Raw genomic sequence first — 13,101 nt, 5'->3', positions numbered from 1 at the left:
GGTGTTTCATTTTGGTCCAGGTGGAGCATTTTGAAGTGAAGCAGACCTCGTGTGCTCGTGGATAACTTTCCATTTTCCTGATTTTCCTGAAGCTTCACGCGTCCCATTTTTTTTTTTTTTCCCTCCATATTTCTGCTCCAGAAACAACTTCACAAACCCCAAAATTTATCATCTCCCACTTCCACGAGTGAAACTTGCAGGGAAGGAAAGAACAAGACCCTCTAACAAACCACCCTCAAAAGGCTTGCCTGCTCTTTCCCCTGCTCCAACAGCACCGCTGGAGCTCCCCATTGCTGCTGAGCTAACCAGAGTCAAACGAGTTAAAGACATTAATTTGTTCAATATGCAGCGCTTATCCTGGTGGGAAAATGTCCTCCCAGGAACCCAGCGAAACTGTCTGTATTATTATTCATAAAACAGGTGTAGTGTTAAGTGATCTGCCCCTCCTGACCCTCTCAGCAGACAGTGGGGTGAGATGCAGCTTCGGCTGTCCGCGTGACAGATTGCGACGCTGCCGGCTCGGGGAGGTTGCAGGGAGAGGAGGGCTGACAACAGAAAAGGAAGGAGGATAAAAATGAAACGTTTTGTTAAAGCTCCCACACGGGGACATGATTCATTTTCCAGTTTTTCTCTTAGAGAAGGAAAAGGAGAATTTAAAAGAGCAGGGGAAAAAGAGGGAAAACCCCAACATTACGAAAACGTTTTTATTTTTTCTTTTCCTCCTGAGAAAAACCCAGGGAGAATTTCAAAACCTGTGAAAAGCACTGACCAAGAAGATACTTTTAAAGTGAAAAGGCATTTTTTTTTGGTTAAAAGAGGTGTTTAAATACAGAAAATACACAGCCTGCTCATTGTAAAAGTGTTGCTGGAATTTGAGATGCTGCACACAGGCTGTGCTGGGCTGGTGCCACACCACACTGCTGGTTAGATGAAGCAGGAGGCCACCTCCAGCCTGGGCTGCTCAGGCTTCCCCTCTAAGAGATGTAAACTTCTAAGAGCTGGCCCCCAGCTGCCTGGGTTGGATTTCTTTTCTGATTGATGCTGATCTCAATCCACTGTTTGTAAACAAACCCAGGCCGCTGCCTGTGATATTTTGGAAGTGATGGATATGGTAACCAAAGTGGGGCAGGAAGCCTCGAGGTGGCTGCTGGATACATTCACTCTTAGCAGTCTGGAAGGTTACTCTCTGGGTTCTGGGCCACAAGGTCTGCAGGCTGCAGTTTGAGCAGGGCTTTGTCCTGTTTGTCCAGATGACTACTGGGTTTTTGGAAAAAAGAATTAACACACAGCACACCACAGACTCCCCCACCCTGTGTCTGGCAGGGCAGACAGACCATGACTCTCCACGTGGCCTCAGTGAGTGAGACACCACTTGCTCATCTCAAAGTGCCCCTAGCAAACCAATGCAGAAGAAACAAGTCATGGAGCAACCCAGCTCTGTCTGCAGTCACTGGGGACCTGAGGGTTGATGCAATCTCCTGGATTTGGTCCCAACCCTTGGATTCCTCATTCATACTGTAGACCTCTCTACAGGGGTGTTGTCCAAGAGCTGTGCCTCCCCAAGCCTTGCAAAGCATAGGAGTGAGTCTTTGGACACCCCAGGGAACAAATCCCATAGCAGCTGGCAGTAACTCACTGCTGTGGTTATCCTTCTGTCAGGTGCTGCAGAAGGACAGCAGCTTGGCATGGCTGGAGCTTCCCCAGCCCTGGAAAAACCTAATTTTCATAAAACAGCAGAAATCACCATCATCGATACACCAAAGAAAGCTCCATCCAGTTACTGGTTACCCCATGAAGCCCCTTGAAGCCTCAGATCAAGCTCAGAGAATTTTTCCTTTGCTCTGGGATTAATAAGCAAGCCAGGCTCTGGGAATGACTGGTGCAAGGCTATTTTCTCTTTGCCACCATACATCACATCTCATGAGCTTCCTGAGTTAGCAGCAGGTCCCCCCACCATGGACAAGCTTAGTTTTGGTGCACAGGCCAAATGTGTCAAAGCATTTATTAATTTTGGGCTGCTCCCTCTGCAATGCTCTGTGGAGGGGGCTTCAAAAATAATGGAGTTTTGGGTTCTGTAGCAGCTGCTTCAGTTTCTGCTGAGTCCAACAACAGCCCTTCTGGATTGAGAATAAAAAAATATATCTCAAACTATAAAAGTTTGAGCTGGTTTATGTTCAGATTGACTCTGGGCTCCCTGATGGGTTGAGTGATTCAGGGACACATCCTGTAGACCTGACATGACTCTCAGACACCAACAGTGTCAATCCAACTGAGTGCCACCAACACTGACCCTTTCCCAAGGACCTCTTGTCTGGACTGAGCCCTTTGATGGGACTGCCTTTCCCATCTCACCTGAACTTCCTGAGATACTCTCTTTGCTGCCTGGTTCCTCTGCTCCTGCCCTCTGTGTCCCTCTCCCAGCTCTCTGCTGTCCCATGGGAGGCCCAGCTGGCAGGCTGGGCTCTGTTGGTGCCTCTTGGGGCACAGGGAGCAGGGGGAAGAGGAGGCTCCCCAGAGCTGCTGCTGATGGCAGTGGGAAGCAGTGTGTGTATCCTCTTCTCTCAGGGATGATGGCAAGGTACATTGTGGTGGAAAATGTGGTAGAGAAGCCCTGATAAATCCCCAGGTGTTTATCAGTGTGACAAAGACCAACCTCTATCTAAGCAAGGCTGCCACTCCATTTTTAACTCCTCTCTTCCTGTGCCCTCTGTGCAGTCAACTCTACCTGAGACAGGCTTGGTCTGGTGGACTTCAGCAGTGAAAGGAGAGGATTTGATCACCCCAGGGCTATCTGACAGCCTGGTGGCTGTGGGCTGGTCTCTGGCCTGCCTCTGTGCCAGGCTGGCCAGCCCAGCTGGCTGTGCAGCTGCTGGTGTCCCTGAAGGGCTCTGGGGGTGGCAGCAGGACAGGGAGGTGTGCTCCTTGCAGGGGGCAGTGGCATCCAGGGACGTCTCTGCTGCTGGACAAGGCTTTTTCCTCTGTGTCAAGCTGGCTCTGGGCATTTGAGGCACCTGGATGGTGCTGGCCCAGTGACTCCTGTCCCAAGGCAGGTGGCTTGTAGCCACCTTCTTCCTTGGTCTCCTGCGTGCCAGCTCCTGGGGCCAGCCCTGCCTGCTCCTGGGGCCAGCCCTGCCTGCTCCTGGGGGTTTCTGCCTCTGCTTGGCTGGGCAGAGTTCAGGTGATGCTGGAGGAGGGATCTGGCTGCTGCTGGCTGCAGGCTGTGGCTGTGGCTACCTGGGAGCTGAGTGCTGCTGGTCCCCTTCCAGCAGTGAGCAGTGGGGACCTGCACAGAATGTGACAGCTGGGCAGCCCCAGCAGGGCTGGGGAAGATGTGCAGCCCCTCTGCCAACGCTGTGGCCTTGCTCACTCGGTTGGCAGCTTCTGTTTCATGCACTTCTCCAGCACCATCCACTTTTTGCAACACCTGGCAGCCTGCAGACCCTACAGCTAGAAGGAAAAAGGCAGGACCTGCTTTTCCTCTGGTTTAATTCTCTTTGGCTGCTGATGTTGCCCCTAGTTCAGCTCTGGGTGAGCTAATAATGGAAACTGGTCCTCAGAGGCTGTAGTGAGCAGCCTGAAATACTCCCCCATGTTTTGTAGGGCCACTGCCCGTGTTGAAATTGCAGTTTGGGGGGGTTTGGAGTGTATTTCTTGCATATTTTACTGGTTCACCTGGTGATCACCTTTTGCATGAGGCCAGGTGTGCTGTAGTACCTCTGACCAGTGTGGGAGCTGGTGGGTGCGTAAATCATGAGCAGCAACACTCTGGTGTTACACACTTGCCTCAGCCCCCAAACCTGATCTTGATAGACCAAGCTGGGAATGGAACACGAGAGCTGCAAGGTGAGACAGTCTCCAAACCCTCCCTCTATGGAGAGGAGGAAAACCATGGGGTGGCAACATCCAGGAAAGAATGCCTTCCCTCCCAGCTGCTCCTGCATCTCTGAGCAGGGAAAATCAGGTGGGCGGGCTGAGTCTGCCAGCAAAGTGCCCTGCACAGGGACACAGTTTTTAGCAGTGCTAGTGGATGGTATTCCCACCCCACAGGGCTGCCACTCCCTGGCTGGGTAAGGAAAATCTGTCCTGCACAGCTCTGTGGGATGGACAGGGTGGGGAAGAGCAGCAGGCAGTGCTTGGAGCCCCTGGTCGTGCTGCAGTCAGTCCTTGTTGGGCTGGTGCCTTGGCAAGGTGGCTCCAGTGGATCTGGCTGCTCTGACACTTGGCTGTAGCTGCTCGGAGACCTTCGGGAGAGCCAAAGACAAAGGTGTCAGAGCCCAGTGCCTCCCTGCTGCAGCCCAGCCCTCCTGGATGTGAGTGGTCACAGCTGTTTGACACTGACCCGTGTGACAGTACCAAGGCTTTCCCGCCCGAACTCCCGGTGGAGTCACATTGGGACGCAGTAGGACTGTCCCAGGACCGTGCTTCCCTCTCCCGGGGGATTTTGGCAGGGCGCTGAGCTGCCTGTGCTAACCTGTGGCCTCTCTCCTTCCTACGAATTCCCAGAGGACACGACCTCGGTCCCTGCATCACCCACGTCATCTGGGTGTGGGGAGCACTCGGTGACGAGGATGCCCCACAGAGAGGCTGGGAGCGCATCTGCCCCTGGCGCCAAGGTCAGCGGTGAGCACAGGAGGTGAGGTCCCTAAAAGCCTCCCGTCCTCCGCGATCCTACAGCGCGTCCCTCGCAGCTCTGCGGCCGGAGACGGGGGACCCAGCCCTGCTCCGTGCTGGGGGAGCCGCAGATTCCCGTCCGGGCTGCTCCGGCAGCGGCAGGTACGCGGCCCCAGCCCCGCTCCGACCTGCGGGGCCGCGAAACTCCCCGAAAAACAGCGAAAGCCCGCAAGCAGGAGGGAAGGGAGAGCCGGGAAGGACGGGCAAGCGCCGGGGCTGCGGGAAGGCTCCAAGTTTCATCTTCCCCGGCCGGGCGGGACCGTTCCTCCGCGGGTTTCTCCTCCCCGAAACCGATGCGGTTTGGCGGAGACGGAGCTCCGCTTCTCCGGGGCCGCTTCCCCCTGCGGCCCCGCGGAACCGGCGCACCGGGCCCCGCTCGGCGCCAGGGATCACTGGAGACGAGCCCTCCGGGGCAGCTCTCCGGCTTTGCTGTTGGGATTTTTTGGTGTTGTTGTTGTTATTTCTTTTTGTTTTCCTCCTCCTCCCAGCACTGATTTTCTTTAAACGCTCCGGAGCAGCGGGAGCGAGGCGCCCGGGGCGATGCGCGGCGCGGGGGAGCGCATCCCCGCCGGGGACCGCCGCGGGCAGGGGACCGACTTTCCCCAAAAACTGCCGGACTGCGCTTCTCCTGGAAGGGGGACTTGATTTCCAGCCGGTTTCATTACTGGGAGAGACGCTGTGGTGGGGCACCACCCTCTACCTTTTTTTTTTGGTCTTTCTTTCTTTTTTTTTTCCTTCTTTTTGGCTTTCTAAGAAAAGAAGGAAAACGAAGCCAGGGAGCGGAGCGGAGCCGGGGCGGCCAGGCCGAGCCGCGCACCCCGGAGCCGGGAAAGGCCGACAGCCCCTCGAGGCGTGGCGGGGCCGGTGCCTGCAGCCAGGCAGGAGAGCGGGGAGGAAACTTATTTCGAGTGGGGTGGAGAGGGGAGGGCAGGGGGGTGGGGGTCGGGCAGGGAGGTATCAGCTCCAGGAAATGTGTCTTGGCAGCAGTCGGACGGGCGCTTCCCCGCAGGTTGGTGCGCTCCTCTCCGGAGCCGTCCAGGGAGCCGCGGCTCGCTGCGCACCCCGGGCAGCGCCGGCGGCGGGGACGCGGGGGGCTGCGCTACAGCCGGGGAGGCAGGAGCCGCCGCAGGACCCCCCAGGAGCCGCGGCTGCCGACGCCTCTCCCGCCGGCTCCTGGCAGGAAGGCACCGCCCGGGCCGCCCCAGGTAAGCGGCCGAGCCCCGCCGACGGCAGCCCCGCATCCTCCCGTCCCGCATCCTCCCGCCCGCGGCTGCGGGGGCCCGGCTCAGGCGGCCTCCCACGTCGGGGCCGCGGGGCTGGGGGCTGCAGCCACCCCGGCCCGGGGCAGCGGCTGCGCAGCCGGAACGGGGGGCCCGAGGGGTTCTCCCGTTGGGAGGGAGGGAGGGAGGAGGGAGGAGGGAGCGCGGCGCCGGGAGCGGGCGGGGAAGCCCCGGCCGGGGGCGGCGGGGCCGGCGGCCGGGCTGAGCGCGGTGTGTCCGGGCTGTGTTGGCAGGCGGGCGGCGCGGCCCCTCGCCCGGCCCGGCTCCCCACCATGCTGGACGGGCTGAAGATGGAGGAGAGTTTGCAGAGCGCTCTGGATCCCGCGACCCCCTTCTCCTCCTTGCTGGGTAAGTCGGGGCACCCCGCTTGCCCTCCTGGGGACCCCATAGGGCGGGGCACGGCCGGGCGGGCCCGAGCGATGGATGGGCACGGGGGGTTCGGGAGGCCCGGGGACGGCTTTCCCCGGCTCGGTGCTGCCCGGCGCCGCTGCCTTCGCCCGGGGTGTGCCCCCGGCGCCCGCCTTCGCTGCCCCCGCTTCGCTCCGCGATCGCATTAAATTATGTGTCCCCTTAAACCCCCCTTGTAACGAAGGGCTAGCCTTCGTATCGAGCAATAAATAATTCATTTTTTCTTTTTATCTTCGTTTTAATATCGGTTTCAAACCGTCGCCCTCTCTCTGAGCTGCGGCTCCGCTGCCGCCTTTCCAAGAGGAACGAAATTGGGGGCGACGCGCCCCCCCCGGAGCTGCCCTAAGGCACAGGTCCCTCCTGGATCCCGCAGCAGCTCCCCGCACACCCCCGTCCCCCCGCGACCCACGAGCCGGTGCGGGGCAAGCGAGACCCGCGGGACCCTCCGTCCGTCCGTCCGTCCGTCCGTCCCTCGCCCGGCCCGTCTCCCCTCCGCCCACCCCAGCCCCCGGCTCCTTCCCCGCAGGCAGAGCCGCGACCCCCAAGTCGGTGTGCGAAGGGTGCCAGCGAGTGATTTTGGACCGGTTCTTGCTGCGCCTGAACGACAGCCTGTGGCATGAGCAGTGCGTCCAGTGCGCGTCCTGCAAGGAGCCCCTGCAGACCACCTGCTTCTACCGCGACAAGAAGCTCTACTGCAAGCTGGACTATGAGAAGTAAGTGTCGCTGCCCCACGGGGAGCCCCCCTCGCTCTGCTCTCAGCGCCCACAAAGCCCCAGCGCCCTGCAAAAGCTTGTGGTGGGGCGGACTGGGGTCCCGGTGCTGCTTTCCCGGTCACTTTCCGTGCCCCGTGTTTCCCCGGAGGTGTCAGCCCTTGCCGTGCTGCACGGCGAGTTGTGCTTCTGCCCCGCGGTCTCGCTGCCCCGCGGTTCTCCCCTTTTCAGAGGAGTTTCGTTGTGCTCAGGTTGTGCCCTGGGAATTGAGGATGTTTTGTTGGGAAACTGGGAGACACACGGTAACTCCAGGTCTGCGCGGGGACGGGGCCAAGCATTTTCTCCTGGCTTTATTTTCCTATGGAGCATCTACAGGAGGAAAGTTATATCCTCCCTGACCCGGTCCTGGGCGAGGCTATTATCCTAATATCCTCACAGGCAGGGAAATGCTATTGCTCTCCCCCCTGGTTGGTGGGGAAACTGAGGCACTCGGCAGGAACCGGGGAAGGCCCTGCTGAATTCGGAGTGTTGACTGTCACGCAGAGGCTTTTCCGGGTCTGTGATGGCGAAGAAATTTGGGTTTTAAAGCCTCCCAGCCCTGACACTTTCCCCTTTGGAAGTGTGGGGTTAGGGGGAAAGACAATGAGAAAATCATTTTTCTTTTTTAAAAGAAAAACCATTCCAGTGGGAATGGGGAGAAGGCTGCTGAGTCTTTCCTCCCCTGCAGCTGCTTTCGTTTTTCCCTGCTCATCCTGCTCTTGCTGTTCTTTCCGGACCCCACTGCCCGGCCGAGTTTCGGAGCTGTTAAATTTCTGTTGCCTCTGGGCTGGTTGTTTCTTGAGGAGGGTGTAGGTGGGGGGCCACATCCCTCGCTATGGTGGTAGCACGGCTGCCCAGGCCCTGCAATTTAATTCCCTTTTTTATAGCAGAAAACAGTGATTGCTGATGCTCTCATCCCTGGCCTTCGCCGAGCTGGTGAGCGTGCCGGGGTCTAGCCCAGCTCCAGGCCTTCTTAAAGTTAGGGTTTGGGGATTTTTTGGGTGTTTTGGGGGTTTTTTTCGTCCTTTAAATCCCGTATTGTGGATCTGAGTTTAATCACTATGGATACAAGGCAAATTGAAAGCAGAATTTGTGCGCGTGACCTTGTTTTCAAATGTTTACGAAAGAACGGAAGAATTAGCTGCTGTGAGAGTGGAAAGGAGAGAGCTGCGCCACGGGGTGGGTTTTTGTAGGCAAAAGAATTTTTGAGATTGGGTGCCCTGCTTGTTTGTCTGTAGAAATTTGGCTACTGGCTCCCATATATTTCCACCGTGGTTCAATCCTCATTTTCTGCTTTACCTGTATTTTTGTTTGGACCATCAAGGGGAAATTGGGGTGACTGTCACCCAGCAATGCCTTTCCAGCTTGCAGCACATGTGGATTTTACTCTTGACTGCAGCTTGCAAGCTCTTGAAGTGGCTCCAACCTGAAACCCTCCTCTGATGTCTGTTGGCCGCGAAAGAAATCGGTGCCGCAGTTGGCTTCTTGCTGTGCCCATCTATCTCACTGTTGAGTTGGACAAGGATGATTGCAGGAAAAAAATGTCACAAATTTTTCCTGAGGTCCAGTGATAGCACCATTTTTTCTGGTTATTTCCCAGCTGTGTTTGGGTTGGTGATTTTGCCCGAGCCGGGAGGCTGAGGCTCTGCGACGGGCAGTTTCCTGATGTGATGGTTTTAACCCTAAATCGCTGCTGGCCTCTTCCCCTCCTGCCCCTGCCTGCTTCTTGCCATTGTTTAATTGTCTCCTTACATTTAATATTAATTATTTTAGCACGGGGGTGCAGGTTTGTGTCCCTTCTCCTTTCATCCAAGCCACAGGACTCTGCTGTGCCGCTGGTGCGACTCCTTACCTGGTGGCGGCAAGGATGCAGAGCAGAGTCCCAAAGAACTGCTCCCTTTGGGCTCTGCCAAGCTTTATATAACACTCTTTATTTACCAAAAATCCTTCTTTCTTTTCCCAAACGCCCATCCTGCCTTTGGACTGAGCGTTTTCCTGGGTGCAGGAGCGCCGTGCCTGCCTTGGCCGCGGTGCCAGCGCCGATAGCAGGGATTTGCGAGCGAAACGCGCGGAGCGAGAGCCGCTGCTCTCAGACTGAGCTCATTATCTCGAGCTGGTTAATTATCACAAGTGACTGACACTCCTTGCAGTGGAGAGCCGCGGATCCTCCTGGTGGCAGCGGCGTAGCCGGGCTCCGGAGGCCTCTCCGGGTGGGAGGGCTGCGTGTGGAATGCTGGGGGTGTCAGGGAAGCGGCCGGGATCCAACCTGCCGCGGTCACGGCGTCAGTGTTCTGCGGTTGTGTTTGGTTGTTGTTTTTTTTTTTTAAATCAAAAGAAGGGTTTTCTCTTGCAGATGGTGAATGTTGAGGTGTTTTCCCAGGGATGGGTAGGTGCAGAATTTTCCGGCACGGTCTCCGTGCTCTCTGTTTGAGCTCTGTTTGTGGCAAGGCCGCAGAGGGTTAATGAGGGAGCACGAGAGAGCAGCTATGCCTTCAGTTATAAATACACCCATGGAAAGTGTTACGGATGGGTTTGAGCGAGCATCTGACTCGCTGGACTCTAGAAATCAAGGAGCAATTTGTTAAAACACATGTTTTACATTTCTTTGTCTTTCACAAAGAGGAAGAACTTGGGAGAGGACTTGGAAAGGGATGGATTAAAGGCCGAGGGTGCCAGGTCAGGTCTTGGCATCTCTTTGGGGTGCCACGACTCAGGGCCCAGGGGTGATTTGGATAGGGATGCTGTGTGGGAACTTGGGGGTCACTCTTGGAGCAGTTTCCCCAGCACTGGCGGGGAGGGCTCCTGGAGAGGGACGGCTCAAGCCTGTGCCCCTGGGACGGCGTCTATTTGGGGCAGAGGACGCTCGTTACAGAACATCCCGAATCCCGCGGCAGCCCCCGGCGCTTGTCCAAACCTGATAAGTCTCAACTATGACAAGGTTCAGTCTTCGCCCTGGCTGGCTCCCCGGCTGCAAAGTGGCCCTGGGGACCTGCCCCGGCTGTGGGGCCCCTGTGGTGGTGGTCAGGGGCTGGGTTTTTGTAGTGGTGGATTTAGGGAGGCAACACCAAACCTGGCCATAAACAGGGAGGAGTGCTGGGAGCGATGGGAAGAGTAGGGCTACTCTGGGAGCCTTAAAATCTACACGGGGACGGGAATCATTGAGCCCCCTCTTGCCTAGTGGTGTTTCACACAGTAAGTTTGCACTGGCCAAGCAGAGCCAGGGCTGCAGGGAGGGCCTGGAGGCACGGGGAGATCCCCACGGCAGGTTCGGGGGGCCGCTGACAGCGGTGCGGTCATGACGGGGGGCGCAGCTGGGCAGCGTGGCGACGGCGGGACGGCTTGGCACGTCCCCAGCCACGGCGCAGAGCCCCGGCCCCAGCCCCGGCTGGCAGGAGCAGATGGCCAGCACATCTCGGAGCAGGCCTGGCATGTGGGCGCCGGCAGTGGAGGGGCGGCTGCAGCCCCCGAGCCGCCGTGCCGGGCTCCCCGGCCGAGGCAGGCAGTTGTGTGATGCTCGCCCTGTCTTCGCACGGCTTGATGGCTCTGTGCCGGTGCCAGCTTCCACGCGGGGCTCTCCTCGCCTGCCTCCAAAATCCTGGAGCTTGTGTGGGTGCTGCCGCCTCCTCCTCTGCGAGTTAAAATCTCAAGTTGTGTCCGGCTGCAAAGGGAAAAAAATAAAAATCCTTCCACCCTCCCGGTGTGCATATGTGCGGAGGAACTCGTCGGCTTTGGGTTTTAAAATCACGCCCGGCGTCTTTGCATGGGGGCTGAGCCTCAGTCCTCAGCAAGCGTGGTCCTGCCAGGCTGTGGATGGATCTGCACATCCTCCTCTGGCCTGCTGGAGGCTCCTCTGGCAGCTGCTGGGGCAGAGGAGGCAGGAGGAAGAGGTTTGGAGCATGGTGGCTGTTTATTCTGCTCAACGTGGGTCACGGAATTGCGCAATTACCTGGCGCTGCTTCCCCAGCCCGGAGGGGCTGTGAGGGGGATAATCCCAGATGGATCGAATGGAGGCAATGCTGGATGCTTCAGCACAGCCTGGTCCCACTAGCTGGAGAGTTCCTGTGGTGTGGTGTGGTGTGTTTGTCCTGGTGGTTTGCAGTCTCTCGCTTGGAGAAGTGGGAATTTCTGTGCTTTTTGTGGCTGATGGGAGAGAACTGTCCCTCCAGAGAGCCACAGGCCAGCCCAGCTGCAGTCCAGCATGTTCTCTGGAGGCCCGTTTCCCTTCTTGTAGGGCATCCTGTGAAGAGGATGAGCTGACTTGGGTTTCTCCAGCTGGCCAGGCTCTGGGAGCAGTCAGGCTGGCCTGGACGGGGTAGCAGAGCACACACAACGTCCCTCTTGGTGATCTCTCTTTCCCCATCTCTCAGTCTTTCCCTCTAGTGCTTCCCATGCTTCTTGCGTGCTCTCCATCCCCACCTAGCACCTCATCTCCAGTAGCAAACACCTCTCAGTCCTCACCCACAGCTCCTGGAGGAATAGTGCTCACTCCTTGTGGGCTGGGAGGAGCGTGGCTGTGGGGCAGCCGAATCCCCACCAGGGACACCATGGTTGGTACTGCTGGGCTGGGACCAGGCACCACCTCTTTTGGTTTTTGTTATTAAATCAACTTTTAGTGCTGGCAGGGGGTGGGAATGCAGGGAAGCAGCAGGATAGGTGTTACACTGTAGGATCTTTGCTGGAAGTGCCAGGCAAGCTAAACAGGCCTTGCCTCCATCTCCACCAAGCCCTGTCCTCTCACTCATGGGGCTCCCCCTTTCCAGAGGGAGCTAAGGACAGATTTGGCATCTTGCCCCTTCTCTCGGCCCTTAATTAGATTTGTCTTACAATTAATGTTTCATAGAAAGGCCTGGAAGTGAGTGAGGTTTGCCACATTTGGAGCTAGGCAGCCGAATAGACTTGTCAGCTCTCTCTCCGTGGTGGGGACAGGGGTGGCTTTGGGGCCACCCCATTGGCAGTGGGGTCCTGGAGACTGCAGGTCTCCATCAGAGTCACAACCTGAGCATCCTTGTGACTCCTTAGGGTTTCTGCCATCTCATTTTGGACATACCATGACTTTTTTTTACCTTTTTTTCCCCACTCTACCAGCTGGTGCTCCCTGCTCCGCCCCTATGTGGCTCTTAAAGCTGTGGGAATCGCTTCAGGTTTTTGCAGCCCTGACAAAGGCACCAAAAAGAAATCGGCTGGGGAAGAAAGAGGGGTTTGTTTGGTTTTGATGAGAATTTTGTCCCCACCAGCTGGAGAGACAGCTGGGCTCCTCTCCTGCCCCAGCTCGCCAGCCCTCGCCTCGCCGGCTCCTCACCTGCTCGCAGCCGCCAGGCGCAGGGAGGGCTTTGCCGAGATGGGAATTTCAGAGAGCCCCCACTTGGGTTTGTGCTTCCTCAGGGAGCCTTCCAGCAGGCTCTGAACCTGCTGCTGTGGCAGGGCCAGCAGATTTGGGAGCGGGTGGCAGTGCTGGGTGCGAGCTGTGCCCAGCGTGCAGGCAGGATTTGCTGCGTGTGCTGCAGGGACACTGATCTCTGCTGGCTGTCCCCAACCCTGCTGGCAGCATTGGGTGGCCTCAGCGTGCCCAAACCCACTTCAGTTTCTGATTCTGATGCTGCACGCTCACCCCAGGGTGAGACAAGGGGGACCCCAAAGGCCCCTCTGCCTTGGAGCAGGAGAAAAGGGAATTTGGGACCCGGGGCTGATCTCCTGCTCACAGGGGTGCAGGTCCTGCTCCTGGCTGGGGAGGGGGAAAATCCGAACCCAGCAGTTTGGATCTGGATTCACAGTTCCCCACTTCTGGTGAACCTTGTGGTGGGCAGCCAAGGGGGTACTCGGTGCTGGAGAATGTCTGAGGGAGGTGGGAATGAGAATTGTCCCGGGGATTTTTCTTCTCAAGATGTTCTTTGTCTCCTTGTGCTCTCATGTCTCTGGCTCGTGCCCTCTGCAGATGCAAACACGAAGCGGGGATGGGGCCTGGGCTGGAGGACTGTGCCTTTACCTGCAATTCA

At 57.6% G+C, this 13,101-nt stretch overlaps 1 protein-coding gene across 2 annotated transcripts in view; it reads left to right on the top strand.

Moving 5' to 3' along the window:
• Positions 1-4,745: 4,745 nt before the first annotated feature.
• The window catches only part of LMX1A (LIM homeobox transcription factor 1 alpha), a 45,602-nt gene continuing 37,246 nt past the window's right edge, over positions 4,746-13,101 (top strand). The window contains exons 1-4 of one of the 2 annotated variants that reach the window (XM_030953419.1): positions 4,746-4,773; positions 5,681-5,876; positions 6,185-6,299; positions 6,886-7,072. In XM_030953419.1, coding sequence (XP_030809279.1) covers positions 6,224-6,299; positions 6,886-7,072 — 263 coding nt within the window. In that variant the 5' untranslated portion in view covers positions 4,746-4,773; positions 5,681-5,876; positions 6,185-6,223. Of the gene's footprint in view, positions 4,774-5,280; positions 5,353-5,680; positions 5,877-6,184; positions 6,300-6,885; positions 7,073-13,101 lie in introns of those variants that run through there. The other variant, XM_030953420.1, reaches the window with a different exon arrangement.

The sequence above is a fragment of the Camarhynchus parvulus genome, chromosome 8 (genome assembly GCF_901933205.1).
Source record: "Camarhynchus parvulus chromosome 8, STF_HiC, whole genome shotgun sequence".
NCBI classification, from domain to species: Eukaryota; Metazoa; Chordata; class Aves; order Passeriformes; family Thraupidae; genus Camarhynchus; species Camarhynchus parvulus.
Note: the sequence above shows the minus strand (reverse complement) of the source record. Positions and strands in the feature narration are given on the sequence as shown.